The 20,711-nt window shown below is 41.2% G+C and overlaps 1 protein-coding gene across 7 annotated transcripts in view; it reads right to left on the reverse strand.

The window, feature by feature from the left end:
- LOC125904477 (MAP7 domain-containing protein 1-like) overlaps positions 1-20,711 on the reverse strand; it is a 57,005-nt gene that overhangs the window by 29,409 nt on the left and 6,885 nt on the right. For all 7 annotated transcript variants that reach the window (XM_049601891.1, XM_049601889.1, XM_049601888.1 and 4 more), the window contains exon 2: positions 4,077-4,286. In XM_049601891.1, the coding sequence (XP_049457848.1) occupies positions 4,077-4,286 (210 nt within the window). The remainder of the gene's footprint in view (positions 1-4,076; positions 4,287-20,711) is intronic.

Raw genomic sequence — 20,711 nt, forward strand, 5'->3', positions numbered from 1 at the left:
TGCCTTCCCAAGTTTTTTCTTAAATTCTTTTTCTTAAGAAAAGTCCTCAGAAAAGTCTACATCAGATTCATGAAGTGTTCTTAAACCCCAGAATTGTTCACACCTGTGTTCTTATAATAATGAATCCCATTGTCCTCGTAAGTTGAAAGTGCATGCCAATTGTTCCTAGTCAATTCAGGTTAACACCCTGTAAATGCCCATAAAAAGGCATGAGACTGCAGGAATATTTGCACGCAGGGAGACAGAAGAAGACGGACAAGGAGAAGGAGGAGAAGGTAAAGAAGAAGAGTTAAAAGAATGAAATCAAGGCTACACAACTGATAGTTGTGAGAGGGCGGAGCACAGGACACCAAAATCTTCAACAGTTCTTAAGTGGAGGGGCTCCTGCAGAGAGTGAGTGCCAAATGTGCTGTTATATTGAGTAGTGTCAGGAGTGGATATAACATGATTTAAAAAGATGCATGGGATGCAAAAAAATATGTGTCAATCAACCACCTACTCTGCAAACTTTAGGCATTATAGTAGCACAATTGCAAGACACAGACAAGCACCACTGCACTCTCCAGGGAGTGTATGTGTGTTTATGTGTGTTCAGGGGGGAAACTAGATCATGCCTGTAAGTTTTTTTGTTTGGCTTTTTATGCCTTTATGAGACAGGATAGACAAAGCGCGAAGGGGGGAGAGAGAGAGGATGACATGCAACAAAGTGCACGCTGGAATTGAAACCACAGCTGCTGCTGCTGCAGGGTGCCTTTGTACATGGGGTACGCGTTCTAACCACTGAGCTACTGGGCAGTGGGCATCTCTATGTTTCTGCAAGTTATTAATAATTTACATGGAACCCTACTTTGTCACTTTTTGATCCACCTGTCCAAACCACCACTGATCATTTTAGTGTGTTCAAACACTAATTATTACATGGCAAGGTTCCCATTAAGATAACTGATGTGAACTGAAGCGTTAGTTTAATGTTTATTTATAAGAAACCATATTGCTTTGCATTATGGTGGTGGCAAAAGTATAGAGACACAAAGTGTGCCTCAAAATCTGCAAATAATAAAACTAAAATTGTTTACACTGATGGATTTAGCACAAAAAAAATGTCTTTTGGCTGAAGTAAGCCTTTAACATGATACAGGTGTATGTATAAAACTTCTTCCTAAACTTATCATGGCAGTAAAAATGCTCCAGGAAGTTCAGTCTCATGGTCGGAGCAGCCCCATCTCTTTGCACACTGTCGGTGTTTAAACTGGTGTTGCTCAGTTGTGATGAACATCTGTCTTTCAGCCGGTCTCATCTGCAGTGATAATCAGCATGAATCCTGGTACGCTTTCATAGACGCAGCAGTGGAACATGAGGATTTGTGCGTCTCTTCCCGCCTTCAAACTGGCTGTGAAAAAGCCACGACTGAAGAGCCGTTCACACTGCTGAAAAACCAGGACCCCTGGGGTGCCCGTCTCCTTTTGTGGCTCTCCTCCAGAGCTATGTAATATGTATGCCTCGCATTCTCAACCAATCACAGAGGGCCCTGCAGCACTTCAGCCCCATCTCTATGGCAACCTGAATTTCCTCCCCACCTTTCAGAGCCTCGTTCATTTCAGTCTGGCTGATATGCAGACGCTGTGAAGTGCAAAGGAAAGTAAATCTCATCGGCCTGAAGGTCTCGTCCCCACTGAGACGTCACTTAATGCATCAGTCCCCCGCCCTCCTCCACCCACCTCCACCATCAGTCTTCCTCCAATCTATACATCCTCTCTCCCCCATAACAAATGACAATTTGGCTTTAAGCCACTACCATCTGTCTGGTAAGACTCAATATACATTGAAACTTCCATTAGAAGAAATAGTAGGTCTGAATGACGGGGTTAGGTTCAGGCAATGATACTACTTGATTCGTTTCGGAGAAAAGGATGATGTTTTGGGTTCAAATAAGTAAAGCAGCGATGCCTGCAAGCTAGTCAACTCGAGCTGCACTGATTCATACACACACATCATACATCACTCTCCATATGTCATCCACAAAACACACTCTCCCAATTTGGTGGTCTATTTAAGCTGCAAAATCTTCTCAGCTCTCTCTTTGCATTGTCTATGCTGTTGCTGCCCTGCATCAGTACTGCTACTCAGCCCCACCTCCACCCCAGCATCCACCTGCAGGCTCTGGCTCAGGGGGGGAATATTTAATTATCACTCCCCAATATCTCATGTAAACATGTCTGCGGGAAGCGATGAGGCTGGAGCCTAGATGCCAAACTCTAACTATGTTCTGCTGTTAAAACAAACATTTAAACTTTAGCTGTCTGACTGAACTTTTGTTTGTAAGTAACAATAACGTAACATGACATAAATGTGTCACCTGACAGCACGCAACCACTGCACGTAAATCACATAAGATTGTGATAAAACAACATTAACTTTTGGTTTCACACGTGACACTAACTGTGGTCCATGACCCAACCACCTCCCACTTCACATGGACTGTCTCATTCTTTATAAATAAAATTATAGGATTAAAACTGCACAGAAAAAGCAAATATAGGGATAAAAAATAGAAAATACCAAAGACAAGACTTAAAAACAGAGGCAAAAAAAGACAAGGCACCATTAATTAACAGCCAAGCTACAAAGATATGTCTAAAGGTTCCTTTCAAAATCACAATATCAGTATCACATGCAAAGGAGTATGGCAAAGCGTTGGTATTTGACGAGGGATGAGAACGGGCTTCAACACTTTTATTTCCAGACAATGTGGAGGCACTGCAGTGTTTATGAGAGCAACTGAACAATTAACAGGGAGCAGGTTTTTACCAGAAAAACAAATGAGTCTGAGACACAAACACACGGCCAACAGCAGAAGGAGAAAATGCTGACTCCACATTTGACATTTTATCTGCAATTTAACAACTAATACTGTGAAAAAGAGGTAGAAACAGTTTGTAACAGAAACAAGGATAAAAACTGCAGCCTTTTGTTTCTGTTTCCAGTTTCTAACAGTTGCAACTGTAGCTTTGTTTCTTTGCTACTGTAAAACTACGATACCACAACTCTGACCTTGCATTGTGTTCGGTTGACAGGCATTCAAATAAGCACCGTAATCTCCCTCCTGCGTCGCTCTGCCTTAATTACCTTTATACCTGGAACCCAGCATCCTATCTGATCCCAGCACTGTTATCTGCCTGATGCCTGCAAATGAAGCAAACAAGTGCCAAAACCCCACACTGCAGCAGTCCCTCTTCTGTGTTATAAAAAAATAGCTTATCGTTATAAATACCAACAACACTGCTGCTGAAAAATATAAGCACAGAAATAGTCATAGCTGCAGCGTGTAGGATTCGAAAATATCCTTGTTTACACGAGTATTTTCATTTTATACTTCTGCTCCACTACAATTCAGAAGGAAATAGGCCTCAAGCAACAAGGTCGCCGAGTCCTTTGTTGCTGTAGTGCCAGAATACGCCGGTCTGTGGCCCAGTATGGTGTTGAGTTGGTCATACCACTTGTTAGTACGGCGGTTGGACCCACTGCGACTGTTGTGGTCCTTCAGCTTCAATTTCTCACATTACCAGATAATCTTCAAACATCTGTACTGACCAAGGTCCCAGACAGGATTTCTCCTCCAATTGTGAGGAGGGGTGAATCGAGGATAAAGCAGCCCAAAACTCCTGTAGTCTGAGCCCGGCTTTACTGAGCTGAGCTTGTTTACAGCATTCACTATCTGGTCTAAAGTATGCAGACTCCAGTAGTCTGCTTTCAATTTTGTGGCAACAGTTTGGAGAAGATCCTTTTTTGGTTCAACATTACAGTAAACCTGTGCACAAAGCCAGCTGCATAAAGAAATGTTTTCCCAGTTGTGTGTGGAAGAATTTGACAGGCCTGCACACAGAGCCGTGACCTCAACCTCATCCAACACCTGTGGGATTAACTCGAACGAGCAAGGCCTTATCGCCCAGCATCAGCGGCTGAAATCACTCATACTCTGCTGGCTGAATGGGAGCAAATCTCTGCAGTCAGTGCAAATGTGATTCAAAACTCCTGTGTGTGTGTATATAACAGAGAATTAACATCCGTAACTCTACCTTTCTTGGGCTGAGGGCTGCTGCCCGGGGTGGATGACCTCACATCCGTCTTGGAGGAGTCATCTGTCTTGGTGGGGGTCTCTGTTATGGGGCTGGAGTCTGTTTTAGGAGAGAGATCTGTGATGGCGGAGTCATCTGAAGTCGGGAGGTCCTTCCCCAAAGTCTTGTCCCCATTCTGGATGGACTGAGACTCGTTCTGCAGGGGCAGAGCTGAGGGACAGAAGAAGACAAATGATTAATAACAAGATACCACAAATGTTTTGTTTAATTGACACAACATTAAATCATCCTGATAATCCATGTACACTGTTTTCTCTGTAGTGTCTCTGATGCTTTCTGATTAATATGTGACATTTCGTTGCATCATTAGTCTCCAGAGTGACGTTTCCAATAAACGCTGGAGACTTTCTTTCTACATCTATTGCTGACACCCCTTCGCTACGAACCTCAAAATCCCTTTGTGACTTCATTAACACATCACTCTCGCCTCATTAGAAATCATTAACATCTCTTTCACACACAATTCACACACATCAGTCGATCCACAGCAAGACGCTGCACTCCCCCTCCGTCCCTGAAGGTTTTTAGCTTTCTGTCAACAGTGTTAAACACACCAGCAGTAGGTGAGACACTCAAGCGTGGGAATAAATCTCAGTGATCTTTTAAGGAGTGGAGCCGAGGCAACAGATTTACAGTATTTAAAAAAGACAGAGGCTAAGATACACATTGATTTTTCCTTAAGGGGCGGAAGAAAGCATTGGAGAATGTTGTGCAAGTCTATTTCAGCTTCCCTAAAAAGACGAATGCTTACATAGTGTTTATCATGGGGATAATTAATGATAAGTGGCTTAATTATCCCCACAGAGCCACCTAAATTCATCTATAAGCCCACTGACTTCTCTATGGGGAACATAATGCTCATGGTTGCTCAAGCTAATAATAATCAACAAAAAGTTTTATGATTAAATAATAGTTAAAGTCCTTTATGTCAAACATTTGCTGGTCTTACAAAAGAAAAAAAAACAGTCAATAGCGATGCAGAAGATATATATCTATGTCCTAAATTCTAGGCCCCCAGTTACACCTGGTATTAACATATGATCTGTACCTGGATACATTGTAAGGCTGCTACATGGCCAGAGAAACCAAAGAAAACAGGCTGTGGCATTTGCTTTTGCTCAAGAGATAGCAAACCTACAGCTACCAGAATGCACTGTGCTGCAGTGGACCAGAAAAACATTCCCACTGGTTAGTGACATAATACGAGTTTCCCATATGGAAACAATATGGCAGCTGGCTGGTGACAAACAATCTCATATTACAACTACACAGTGAGCTATAATATGATTATGAAGACATTTTAGGAGAGAAATAGCCGAAGCAGTAACAGAATTTTTGTTTATATTTGATCAGCGCTGCCTAGTTTCACCATTTGGTCTGACTTTGCCGACACAGACTGTAAAAATTATGGATAAAGCCACCGTAATGCCACCCATTGGTTTGTGGACTACCGTTTTAAAGTCTCGAGTTCAGCCATCCGGCCGCTGCCATCTTGGTTTGGAAAGTGTCTCTGTCTCTACGGCCCTGGAGCCAGTGAACGTGTCATCTGGTGGATTTAAGTTGAGAGATGAGCAAGAAGATCTGGGCGCTGGTAAGATGGAGGGAAGTTTACCACACTTCAGTTACTGGTTGAAATTTGGCAAAGTATCTGCCACTGTTTTCTCCACTTCCCATATTTTAACTTGATTCTGGGTTTACTTATACTGAGTTTATGTCATATTAAGAGTTATTGTAATTATCAGTTTCCAACATCCAAGTCATAGTTACGTGTGGATTCTTCTGAAAGCTCTGATGTATCAGACTTAATATATTTGCAGTATCAAGTCTAATTATCTTGAAAAAGCCACAGAAGACATTACATAACTGTTTCCACCAGCTGCATGATACTCCCTATCACTGAAAACTGACTTGACATGTAAAGTACCCCTTGAACCTACAGATTATTCAATAATGAACAATCATACATTCAATATCATGTTTTATGTAACGTGAAGACCTCTGTATGAAAGCTTCCTGACACGTATACCATTGATGGCTCCACAGAGATCCGGTCACGAGGCCAGACTTCCTGACCTCTGACCCTATTGGAGGGCAACAAAAAGGCAGCAAAAAGCCACAAACGCATCCTGTTTTAATCCTTGTTCTGTCTTTGTTTTCACACTCCTGCTGACACCGCCACTAAGTTCAGCTGCTCGGCTGCTGCTTGTCCAACACCCTCCCTCTCTTTACCCCTCTCTGGCTGTCACACTGGAGAAGTCAGTGACAAACTGAGCAGAGCTGCGATGACGCATGGAGGCGGGGGACTGGGGCAGGAAGAAGAAGAAGAAGAAGGGACAATTTGTGCACTTCTACAAGGACACGTGGAGAGTGAGAGGAGATATTTATAAAGAAAGGAGAGCTGGAAGACAATGAGAGAGTGGAAAAAATGGTGCGGCAGGCTGTTTTTATAATGACAGGGGAGGAAAAAAAAAAACGTGGGATTTGAAAAGACAAAAAAAAAAAAGGAGGAGAGATAAAGACAGTAAAAGCTAGGCCCAGAGCTGGGGAAATAATGAGACGGGAGCTCAGAGATACTGATGTAGGAAGGTGAGAGGCTGCAGGCTCCAGGCCAGCTCTCCACTCCGGTCAGCCAACAATGGGCAGATGGAGCGTGACGTTCTCCTCGGGCCCGTCCAAACGCTCACCGAACCACATAAATCACAGATTAACACTGGGCTTCCCTCCAGCTCCCCCCACTGCTCGTCAACTCTGAGCTTAAATGCACAGGCGGCTCTATAGAATACTAATGGAGGAATGATAGGATGTGAATTAGAGCCCCCATGTGTGTTCAGATAAGAGAGTAAAGAAAAAGAAGGATGCAGCATCATGTTCAGACAGGATGGCACTGCCTCTACCTGACGTTGAAAAAAGGATTAGGATTTGGCAAAAAGAGGATTGCAGTGCTCCTCCTCGCTTGAGAAGATTACTTGTTCACCAAGAGCGTCTGACTTTTTGAATTTGATCAGTGTACCAGCCTTATATGGCTGTAAGTGATACTGTGACTCCAAATTAGGAACGATCAGGATCACTAGGAACGACTAAGATTACTTGAACTCCTAGAATTTAAAATATTATTACATAACATTACGTCTTTACATCATTTATAATGTAAAGACTGAACTTTAATGGAGTAAATACTGAGCAAAAGATCACTTTCTCAGTAGCTGTGATAAGGGAGGGTACTTTACTCTATTATCAACATTTTGGAATTTACCCTCTTGTGTCTATTTTGCAAGTGCTGATGGTGTTGTCTATGGTTGGCATGTGGCTGCAACTCACTTATGACGATAAGGGAAATCAATTCATTATTCTGTAAACTCTCCTGCTGTCAACTTCCGCTAGCTAGCCAGGTCAATGTTTTCAAATGTAAAAATCTGCAAACAAAGAGAAAAACATGAGCACCAGCTGAACTAGTCTCTTTCTAGCCATTATACAGGTTTGGAAAATGACTCTCTTTCTATGCTGATCTGACAGAGCAGAGGACTCTGGTGAGAGACAGAGAAGAAGCTTGTGCTTTACGGTGAATAAGGACAGCTGTGACAGAGGGAAGGTGAGGTGCTGTCCTGTTCCTGCTGTGGATCACTACTATATGCCAATCAGAGGTGGCTGCAGAGCAGGGCTGTCCATGTTCAGAGGGAGCAACCATGTGCTGTCTTGTTGGGGTTGGGACAGTTTAATTATTCCCCAACCAGGAACCATGGATTAGCAGAACCATCCGGAAACATGGATAATTATAATGCAGCAGCCAACAATGTAGCTAAATAACTAAATTACAGTGCACACGTTAAAGGAGCTGATGGGATCACATTTCACTGGTGATGTACCTTGTGTATTCCACGTGATGAAGAAATTGATTGATTGATCCAACACTTCTGTCTGGGCTTGTTTTTTGCCCAAATATTATCATTTAGGGTTGCAGGACTATAATCCAGCTCATATGTATCACTTTTTGGGTGTTACTACGTATGAAAATATAGGAAATAAAGGTTATTGTACTGCATTATGATTGCTATGGATTATCATCGAATACCCCTGATGTCTATAAGCTTGTAAACCAGGTACCACTGTGATAAACTGCATAGAAAGGACATTACAAAAAAGATGAAAGCCCTCATATGACCCTAGTGTGTACTGCAGAGTTGACTGTAACATAAGCACAGGATGGGTGTGGTTGAAGTGTGTTTTCTTAAATCTCTAAATGGTACCATGAGAGAGGAGTGATAACAGGAGCAACAATACATTTTAGCAAGAATGAGCAATAAAGCACATCCTTGCTCAGTTCAATACATTAAGGGGCTTTGCTGCTATACTTGGTGTGACCATTAGCTTATGGTGGCTAATCTAACATTAGCCACCATAAGCTAACGTAGCTAACCTATATTAGCAAACTTTAGACAGATACTGCTGAGTAATGAATACTTGGAGAGTCAGTTCACTGACATCATGACTCACTTCTCTACTTGTGCTACTGTTACATTTCACAATGTATACTGTATTTTTAGCTTAGTAATAGACATTTCAACACACACAGCTCTAGGAGGCATTTAAAGTACTTTAAACACTTAATGTAGTGCCTGGTAGCCGCAATTTGCATCTTTCTCTGAGTCATAACTCAATTAAATATTAACAAAACGAAATGACACATATAATTAGATGTAGTGTAACTTACACGCTCCCAGGATATCATTATATTCACCAGTTCATGTCCATAAATCCGCTAAGAAACCATAGGAAAAGAGGCGCTCCGTATAACCGCAGAACTTAGAGTCATCACGTTTTCTTCAGGTTTTCTTCAGTATAAAATTAATCCCAGTGATAGCTGTCTGTACATCCATGGATACATTGCAAACAAGAACTTCAAATAGCCAGTTCGGCATACTTTGAAGGGTGTCAATGTCCTAAAATGTGACTAAATATAAGCCTAAAATAGTGACTGCAGCTACTGTATACTTATACTTCCTATTAACATTCCCCAAAGCATTGTGGGAACTGTTACAAATTAGAGAATGATTACTCTTGAATATTAACTTTTGTCATGTTTGTTGGCACAGAAAACCCCTGAAATAGGTGAAATTTAATGGCAAAATTTCACAGTTGTCTCCGGTATATTAACAACTATTATATGCGAAAACAAAAACCGCCATATGGGATAATACCTTCATTTAAACATGCACACCTAATGTTAATGTTTTTCATTTGTTTCCCTGCAACAAGAATGACAGTCGATACAGCCCTGCAGAATACATGCTCAGTGTCAAGTCATCATTTCCCATGTGATCAGTCATTCATGTGACAGGCTCCATTTAACACAGAAACACAAATTCAGCATGATGTTCACCCGTCACTGCCTTCCTCCCTCCCTCAGAGCTCCCTGTCCCCTCCACTGCCATCTCAGGTTTCTGTGCCACTGTGACAGACTCTGGGTTTATAAATAGCGATAAGCACCATACTGAGAATGTCGGCCATAAAAGGGGCTGGCTTCTGTCGAGGCACCTTGGGACGGCACAGTGGCCACAAACTGCAGCATGTGGTACGCCAGATTTACTGCACAGGCAGGGCAGGAAAACTTCATTTTGCTTGTGTGTCGACCACACAGGCTGGTAAAATCCAACTCCATCTGGCATAAAAACTGCTGTGACCAATCACAGAATGAAGAGGAGAAAAGAATAGAGAAGGGTATCCAAATGAGATATGGTAACCAAACAAACTGACTGAAATTTAGCAATGATGGGCAGGAAATCCTTAGATACTCTAAACAATGTTTTCCCTCGGACGGCTGAGTGAGTTTGAATGCTTGTACATCTAGCTCTACTGCACTGCATTTCCCATAATTCCTTATAGAAAGGCTTCTGTGTGACAGAAGTGGTTTGTATGTGCATGTGGGGAGTGACAGAAAACAGTGACGTGGAAAAAACAGCTATAAAAAAGTAAACAAAATGGTCACAGGTATGTGAGGTATGTTACATATCTGTAATTAAGTATTTTCTGGTAGATCTTCCCTTTAATTTGGCACACAGGTAAGAGATGGGCTGTGCATAAGGCAAGCAGCACAAGCAAAACAAATGCAGTGAGTTTGATGAAGGGGTATCCCTCACAAGGTGTATGATGGAAATACAGGTGGCACCAGACAGGGAAGTGGGGCAGTAGGCCAACCACTCACAAAGTCTCTCTGCGTTCAGTCTGGCTTTAGCATTACAACATTCTTACTAAGAGAAATTTTGGGGGAATTTTACTGTTTTTTACTATGCAGTTGAACAAACTCTTGGATGTATTTTTTATGCCTTTGCACACAGTTCTAAAGTATTTTGGGTGGTCAAGATAAGCCTAACAGAGCACAGTTTTTAGAGGCAACAGCTCAGCTGAAACCTTTAAAGGGTGCCATGGTGGCCTAATAATTAAGACACATATCATGTATTGTATTATGATGTTCTGGTTTGATTCCGGTCGTCGTTAAAGGCATAATCTCCAAAAATACTAATCATCATTTAAGGTATAATGTGCAGGAATTGTGGGCTACTGTTTGTGAACAGTATTGCCAGTGAAAGTGAAAGGAAACCTAGGTTTTGTCCACTTGGCATTTCCTCTTACTATGTTTGCTTTTTTTTGGGTGCCGTGTCCACAATTGTCATAGCTTCCTCTTGGATGCATGCTGCTTTTGGTCTGACACATGGTCGCTACCTTTTTATAAAGTAAACTCTGTTTTATTCAACTGCCACAGTAAACGCCAAGTTATGGTTTACCTAGTCCACATGGCCACGAGGGTCCACGACCTTAAAACCAAAGCAGCCAAATAGAATCCAGTGATCATTAATTTTATGTGACATGTTGGCTTGGGCGGTATCATGGTAATACGGTATACCAGGATATTCAGATTGATTTTCGTGACTGTCAAAATACAGACACTTATCTTTTGATTAAACTCATATAGAGAGGGTGTGCTGAGGATCTATTGTATGTGGTGCACATCACGTGTCACCAAAGGTCAGTCTCTATTGGTGGAACAGGTCACTGAGCTGACAAAAATGGCAACTGTCAGTCGTGGGGATTTACAGGACTGTAAACAGTTGGCCCACAATGGCAGAGTTACGTCGTGCCGCACACAAATACCATCATGCCACATACCCCAGTGAAATCTCAGGAAGGTGTGAAGGTACGAAAAAATAGATACTGTCCAAACCTAGCGACATTTCAAAATGTTTCCTGTAAAAACAACAACATTTATGTTGTAATTACCACACGGACACTTGAATTTTTTCTAAAAGATCCAATTTGTGTCAAGTATTTACTCCACACCATTAATGAGGGCAGGCTAAATAACATATGATTATAGCCTTCATGAACTGTTGTATTTGACTGCATTAATTTGAGCTAGATGTACCTAATAAACTGGCAACTGTGTTATGTAAATATTATATTAGCTAAGTTGGTAATTTCAATTTAAACATGGGACTGAGAAATTAAATTGCATCACATTTTTTACATGCACCTTCACTGATGCATTTGTGTATTAATGAAAAATTAGCTCTGTGCTGTAAGATAGTCGCATATTTTATATACTATACTATACTATACTATACTATACTATACTACCCTATACTACACTATGTAAAAAACGCACTATGAGTTCGGCTGATTGTAGGTACATTTAATATGAAAATTACTGAAAGCAAACCATCTCTTTAAATAATCTTTTTTTAAAGATGGAGGGGAGCAGAGCCCCATGTGGTGTGAAGCAGGTCAGACTCTATTGTTTGGAGTTGTGCACGAGAGAGCCAGTATGTGAATGCATGTGTGTGTGTGTGTGTGTGTGTGTCTGTGTGTCTTCGTGATGAGTGGGACATGTTGGATCTGGGTCAGGACAGCCTCAGGAATCCCTGGCATCCACATTCCCCTTGCACGTGTTTATACAACAAATGTGTGTCTTTTGTATTTGTCTGCATGGTCTGCATGTGCCAAGGATTCAAAGGATTAACATCATCCGAAAAAAGAGAAGAGATTAAATACTGTATGTATAGTCAAGCAACGGGACAATATCTGTTCACGTCCACAAAATGTACAAACTCAGATTAAGTGTGTCCAGGAATTTTAATAATCTGACAAAAACTGACATTTGGCTAATGTCACCACCTTCCGCAGGACGTATTTTACTTCTTACGCACTGTCAAAGAGCATGTGTGTCCTTAATGTACGCCTACACCATTTCTTCCTCTGTGGATAGAAAAAAAACGGAAACGCTCTTGGGCAACAAGCATCCACGCCCCAGGGAAAAGCAGAGGAAGAACATTCCTGGGACATCAGTGGTGCTGAGAGCAACAACAGCCAGAACACACGTCTTGTGTTTGGATGTCTAGAGAGCTATTACCAATGAGTATGTGAAATGTTCAAAAAATCATGGTGCTAGGTAAATATTCAAGTTTTACACCAATTTACACCTCAACAGCAGGACATATGCTATCTGTTGCCCACTGTACCAAACCCCCAGCTCCATCTCGTGACAAACAACAATAGCACTGAGTAAACCAAAAGGTCAGTGAGTCCAGATTCAAGCATGCATGATATAAAAAAGCCCACAAACAAAATGTCAACCACACAACTGTCTCTGAGGGTACAGAAGGCCTCACGAAACAAATGCTGATTAAACCTTTGAACCCCTCAGATTCTGCCCTTACGTCGTGAGAGGTCAGCAGCTGTGTTTTTAATGAGCTCCAGGTCACAGCAGCAACAACGACGACATGCACAGCTACTAATCATTGTCACAGCAGAAGAAATGTGGCTTCTATGTAATGATGGAAGAAGAGAAACCTTCATGTTAAACCCAGGTTTCAATTACAGACCACTGTGTGTCAGCTGTTACGGACAATGTTGGGTTTTCTCTTTGGAGTCTGGCTAGAATGAAACACCGAGCCACGCCACCTTTAGCTACTGTGCCTATGCCTTTCAAGTTTTCCCATCTGTTCTCTGTATTCTTTTTTTAATTATGGGTCTTTGATTTCAAACAGAAGTACACATGAAGTAAAGTTTCTCATTTTTGGCCAACAACCAAAGATTTAGTCACCTGAAATTACTATCAGAGTTAGCAGATTGTATTAGCCTTGCCTAGCTACCATAAGCTAACGCTCATGCTAAAACTCAGTAAGTTAGTTGAAAACTCTGTCTCCAGCCGGATTTTTAATGTTTTCAGTTGACTTATTTTAAACAAGAACCAAGTTAAACTATCTTAAATATGAACATACATGCTACATAATAATATGATGCTGAAAGATGGAGGCTAAAGCTGACCATGTATGTATAACTGACTGTTGTGTTCCAGGTGGGGCCCCATTCATTTCCTTGAGTGATGCATGAAGCCAAAAAAGTTAGGCTTACTGAGTGTAAAATTACGCAGATCTTCCACATCATCTAGTGCAATATAGACTTCGGTTGAGCAGCTAACTTGCGGTTTAGCCCTGCGTTTACTAGAATGGGGATTAAACGATTCAATCGTACAGCTCTTCTAGACTTTCAAAATGTTATCAGACCAAAGGGATCAAATCCAGACAGTGAAACAAGGGTTATTATTCTCATAAAAATGTATATCCAATGATTTACGGGGTCTCCTTCCAACTGTGGGGCCATGGGAAAACGTTTTTTGGTCCAAATGGCATCATATGATGGACCCGAAAGTTGTAATTCCACAGATTGGCCACTATAAAAATTGTGTGCTTTCTGGGGGCCTGAAGCTAACAGGTCCCGGGCCAAAACATCCTCAACCGCAGATGGTCCAAAACATATTTGAAAATAAAGGAGGAACATCATTTATATCATGGTAGCACGATAGCTCTATTTTTATATACATTATTATTTATAAAATTATATTACAATGTTTACTTTGATAAACACAGATAAATCAGTACAAGCAGCCTTGTTAAGGTGAGAAGTGAAGTTACTGTCCGTGGACTGTTTATTTACAGTTTATTTATTTGTTTGATTCAGAATAATATCACTTTTGTTGCTCTGGCTAACAGTAGTGTAAGAGGTCATAAAAACTAAAAGATACAAGATAACTAAATTAAAATAAAAAATGTGTAATTATAAAAACGAACGATTAATTTAACTGAATCATTTCTTTAACTATTTTAATTGGTTCATTTATGTTTGACACAATTTATTCACATGATTATTTCATAATGACAGTTATATTTAAACAACCTATCCTCATGTTACGGTTCGTATATCCAACAAATTAGTGCCCCGAGAATGACCTACATACTGTTTATATCCAAACTGTGATGTGTTCCTTTTCGTACAAGCAGTACATGAGAAAAGCCTGCATAAAAACCTATCCTACCTAAAATTATCTGCATGGCTAAATACTGTTAAAGTTTGTTTAATACACATCCTATATAACATTTTTTCTTCCTCCAAAGAACCAAATATTTGACTGATCCTGACACAAGATGCTTTATTTATCATAGTAAACATCAGAGTGAAGGATCATTTTCTATCTATATTTATCTCAACCTCTCCGCAGTCTCTGAATAAAGAGCAAAAACAGGACAAGCTATTAAAAGTTAATACAAGCACTACAGAGTGTGTTTGGGTCTGAACACGAGAGCTAAAATAGATTCAGTTAGAAGAGCAAGTGGCAGGCGACAGGATGTTACTCCACCACAAGCAGGAGGAATCTCCAGATGCTTTTAACCACAAAGAAATGGGTTACCCAGTCACAAAGACGAACAACAGAGCCAAGCATGAATCATATATGGATCATCTATTATTCACTTTTCCTCCTTCTCTATTCACCAGCTCAGGGTTGATACTAAAAAATAAGGTCAAAGGTGATGCAGTGAGAAAGGGGAGAATTTTAAACCATTTTTATATGGTGGGGAGCCGAGGCAAGCTTTTCTTCGAGACGGGGAGAAAATAGCTCAGGCGTGGTTTGTTGTGACTGGGGCTGTAGTCAAGGAGTTTCACTTCTTCAGTCTTGACCTCATCGTTAAGTCATCATCTCCACGACATAGCAACGGCAAGCAAGGCACACAATGTAAATAAGCAGTGAGTTACCACAAGGTCTTTAAACTGAAGCCACACAGAAGGAAGGAAAATGGATGTGGATAACAAATGGCTACTAATTAAAGGGACAGTTCACCCCAAAATCAAAAATACATATTTTTCCTGTTACATATGTTGCTATACATCTAGATTGTTTTGGTGTGAGTTGCTGAGTGTTGCAGATATCTGCTGTAGAGATGTCTGCCTTCTCTTTGATATAATGTTACTAGATGGCACTTAGCTTGTGGTGCTCAAAGTACCAAAGAAGTACATTTTAAAATATCAACAGCAATGTCTCTTTCCAAAAATCATGACCCGGTTACTCAAGATAATCCACAGACCTTGTTGTGAGCAGTTTCATGTAGGAACTATTTTCTCTCTACCGAACTACACCCACACACTGTATCACCACGCAGGAGGAAGCATATCTACTCATGGAGCAGAGGCTCGTGCTCGTGACAGCTCGAGATGTAAACATTAATGGCGTCCTCCTCAGCTGAACTGTAGGTGCTAGATGAGCTAGAGTATCAAAATGTGTCAGGTACTGAAAGCTGGCATTCAGTGTCTGGTCAGATTTGTAATCTTGTACATTCTTTGAAAAGAATATATCTAATTTAATCTTTTTTTTTTTTTAAATTAGACCTTATTATTAAACTTGCACATCATAGCATTTTAGCATCCTTAATTTACCGTTTTGGTTTAGTGTCACCCTGTTTCCAGCCAAGAGCAGATGTTCTCAGCGAAACAGCTCCGATAAAATGACTGTAGGCCTATGTAGCAACCTGCTTAGCACCAAACGTTAGCAACTAGCCAGTGATCACAGTGGAGCATTTAGCAGTTTTAGGGCGCATTCACACCAGGATAGTCCGGGGGACTCAGTTCGATTGGACGGGGAATGCCGAAAGATTTCACACCTTCATTTGGTTCGGTTCACTTTCACACTGCACTTAAAGCGGACCAAACTGCCTGGACAACATCACGCAGTTACAGTAGCTGCTCGTTTGGGGGCTGTATTGCCCGAAACGGCCACTGACCAGGAAGAAAAAAAGCATGAGGAAGAAGAAAACCTGCCTCATCAATTGGCCAGGACCGAAAACGGAAATCCATGCCCTTCAGTCGGCAGCCAGCAACTGCGATATATAGTCCTCTGACCATTTATCAATAAGTGCCTACACCTCCTCACTACTCCACGTCTGCCCACGAGACATTTTCCAACTTTTTCGTTTTTTTTACCTCTGCTTCTCCCGGTTCGTGCTGTTGGCTTTGTTTTTTTTCTACCCAAAATGCACTGCGCGCTACGTCACTTCCTCTCTTTGGTTCGCTTAATAGCCCGTTTGCATTTCCAACTGCAAGCGAACCGCACCAGGGTTCACTTGCAAGTGAATCGAGACGCCCAGTTTTCAGGCAGACCAGGGTTCACTCAATATTTGTCCGCACCAGAGTTCAAATGAGTGTTCACACCACTCAAAACAAAACAAACTATCCGTGGAAGCGGACCAGGGTTTGTTTAAAGCGGACCAAACAGCGCCAGTGTGAATGCGTCCTAAGAGACAGATATTTCCTTCAAGACCAAAAACTGAGCTAAAAGAGAGTGCCCCAACAAACAACTACAAATGAATGCTCTCTGTGTTTGCTAAATGAGTAAATATGCAACTGCAAGCTCAAATATTCACTTATAATATGTCAGTGACGTGTTTACAGCTTGTTTAAACCGACCCAAGTGACCAACAAAGTGGCAAAGTTGTTGTACAGCTGCTTGTGTTGAGAAAACATCTAACATCTTATGTCTATGAACTTTGGCTGCTTTTGTTCATGAAAAAAGGAGTTTGTTTGCATCAAGGTATAACAAAAGAAGTCAAAAATGGATTTCCCTAAATAAAAGTAGAGGCAATGTCCAAGAAATACATGGGCGACAAGTGAAACAACACAGAAAGAGAAAGCAAACAGAGATCTGCAGTAACAATGAGTCGCACTGCAGCTGATCCATGTCCTGTTTATTTCTCTCATTACCACAGACCACCAGCCTCCTTCAGATACTGAATGCTCACTGCATCAGAGCCTGGAAGACAGTCTGCAAGCTCATGTTCTTTTTGTTTTGTTTTTACAAAGCAACCATACTCCGAAATACATCTAGACTTTTTCTATTCCTTTATTTAACCAACTATTTTTCAGGAGAGACCTGGCCAAGAAGGCAGTGTGCTCCTTCACCACAGTTTCAGCTAACATGTGACTCTACCTAAGAACTTGGCGTCAATATCTAGTAAAAAACGAACAAGTCTTGATTGTCTTTTTGTGATGGAAACTTGTAATGGAAACATCAGATTCAACTGTATAGACCACAGCTGCCCCACAACACTCACCCACTTGTTTTGGACCCATAAGTAGGCCATAACTGTATCTGGCTGACTAATGTTGACCTGGCAGCGTGGTGAGGTGTGATGGTGGACTAAGTTTAATCTCAGCTGAGGTCTGGTTTCAGTGCTGCGTCACAGCAGGTCAACAAACGACAGCTGGAAAAAATAAATACAATCACGGTTAGATAGTTAATACTGTGCTCTCTCTCTCCATTAGAAATGACTCTCTTCTTTATTTTCGTAGTTTCCCTGATTTTCTATTTTTGTTGTATTTTATGATAAAGGTGTCATAGTTCTTAGCCTTGGTGTTTTGGGGAACAGTTTTTAATTTTTATAGCAGTTTTTGCATCCAGTATTGGCAGATTGACCTTTCTAATTCATGAGACAAGCATAAAACTTTAAACTTGTCATTTCATAAATGACTTGAAGATGAGGATTCACTACAACCAACACAAAGAGGGAGCTGCAGCATCAGCTCTGTTGTGTTTTGCTTCAAAAAAATCACATGTTCAGTTTTTTTGGAGGAAAAAAATCAACATGTCGGAGGACAGTAACAAAGCCTCGCTGAGGTCAGATGGCCTCTATTGCAGTTCTGACCATCATTAACATCAAATCTGGCAACCGAGAGGGTGTGTAATGACAGCTAAAAGCCCTCTGGATGAGAGGAAAACCTGACCAGCTGCAACCAAAAGGCTGCAGTCTCATCTTCCAGCCCGGTGAAAAGCTTTTAAGGATCATTTCAGGGCATAAAAGGGCACGGAGCGCTGCTAGCTGGGTCACAGCGACTCGTGCGTGTAATGGAAGAAGCAGAGTGGCATTATCGAAGGAGACTGCAGAGGTAATCAATCGACTGGTGCAGCAGGAGACGCTGCATTTTGAACTGGTTATGCTGCTCATCTGCTGTTCAAAAATAGCCGTCTGGAGAGCAGAGAAACACATGGAGGGGACTGAAGAGAAAGAAAGAAAACATCTGACACACCACATGACGACGTAGCCTTACACAACACTAAGGTTTTCTCTCTGCAACGTGTTTGGAAACTATGCACCATTGTCAGATAAGTTTTCAATCAAGACGGCTAATGTTCATTTTCATTAGGGACTATACTCTATTTATCAGAGGAGCGGGGCGGCTGAGGCTGTGACTTCCTTCTTTTTTTTTTTGTATTGCTTTGTTTTGTGTTTTTTATCTGACCCTCCCTGAAGCAACAAATATCTTTCCTTGAGCCTTCCTGAGTGACTGGGGGAAAATGCACAACCCTATTCCACCAACCTTTTAATTTTATATTCACACCAAATGTAGGTATTAAAGCTATCACCAAAAAACACAGCTAATTTCTTAAGCAAAATGCAAATCCTCCTCAAATATCACATCATCATCACACAAGACGTGTGTGTGCACTTCAGCGGAACATGGGTGCATGACAGCCACCAGTCGTACCACACAAACCAACAACGTTTAATGAGCCTACACATCACAAACATTCTGGCACGCATAGATGCATCACAGTGGGCACACAGCCAGCACTAGTAACATGTGCATGATGACCGTTTTCCCACCCAAACTGTAACACACACAACAGTGGCAACAGTTCCATGCCCTTCAAACCCACCGGCTCATTTTGGAGTTCAGATGGTAATAAAAACAAATACAAAATAACACCATTTCAGGTCATATGTCCCTCACCAAAGCCAAATTAAAAAGCACAAGTCTACCACCAGTGCTTCAAAAATTATTAGACATGCCTCATCTGTTCTGCACCACCCCCTTCCCCCTCATAAATAACAAACAGTCCCTCATTATGAGTTTTGTTGTCCTCTCTTCCAGATTAAATTAGGTTACAGTCTTGCAGGCTGTGGGCAGCATGCATCAGACATCATCTGCGCTCTAATATTAGAGCCTGTGGGTCCTGTGACTGAGGTGATGTGTGCTGAGTGACACATCAAATGCAGCTACATTAAGGCTGTTATCTACACACACATATAAGTGCACACGCACACTTCAAAGCAGGAGGAGGAGGGGGGGTACATCTGTTAGTGATTCCCCTGAGGTCAGAGTAACACATCAACAAAAACATCCAGTACATACTGCAAGGCAGCATGGGTAACGGTGGACAAGTACAGGACAGGAACCAAACAGACACAGCTGAAGGCCGACACCAAAATCTTGCTATTACAGGAAATGGTTTCCTGAAATAATACCCGATATGTTCATGTATCATCTCCTTCGAAAGGCAGATATTTGAGCTTCTCCTTTGCAGCAAGCACAGCAAAGAAGCTCTTATTACACACTGAGGCTGGATTCAGCTGCATTAATATTGATCAGTTAAAGTTTAATTGAACAGTCCAATGCCCGGAGTAATGAAATCTGAGTGAGCTGCAAAATTACAAAAAAAGGAGGGAGGGAGGGAGAGGAGTGCGTTTGGGTTAGCTGCAGGCCCCAAGGACACAAGAAACACTGTAGTACTTTGTGTAATACATCAAAGTGAATGAATATTTAAGTCACATTCAAGTGCAGAGCAGCACTGGGTTGAAAGGCTGAATTCATGTGTCCGTTCCCTGTAACTACAGCTGGACATCAGACATCAGTGCGAAATATGGCTGCAGCAGCACCAGGTAGTGCAACTAGGGATTAGTTTCATCATCAGTTGAATTGCAAATAATAGTTTGGTGTGCAAAATGTCAGAAAACAGTTAAGTGTCCTTTCCCCAGAGACCAATTATTATCACACAGGACAAAGAAAGTCAGCAGAGCTTTACAATGGAGAAGCTGTAACTCGGAAAATGTTGGCATTTTGGCATAAAAAATGACTGAAATGATTACTTTATTACTAAAATAGCTGCAGATTATTTCAACTTTTATATTGATTACATATTCTTTGATAAAGTAGATCCTAATCTAAATCAAAATTCTGCCAATTTTAGGGAACCTTTAACATTTAATATCTTCATTAAAAGAAAAATGGGTTTTGTACCAAATATTAAAAAAGAGTATATTTGTGCCATTAGTGCTGAAAAATGCAAATGGTATCCAGCTCTACCAGCAACAATAAATCAACCATTTTCCCCCCAAGGACAGGTAATAAACTAATGTGCAAAAAAGGAAAATAAGCAATCACGAGAGGATACAGCATACTACTTTGTGTCATCACACA

The sequence above is a fragment of the Epinephelus fuscoguttatus genome, linkage group LG17 (genome assembly GCF_011397635.1).
Source record: "Epinephelus fuscoguttatus linkage group LG17, E.fuscoguttatus.final_Chr_v1".
NCBI lineage: Eukaryota > Metazoa > Chordata > Actinopteri > Perciformes > Serranidae > Epinephelus > Epinephelus fuscoguttatus.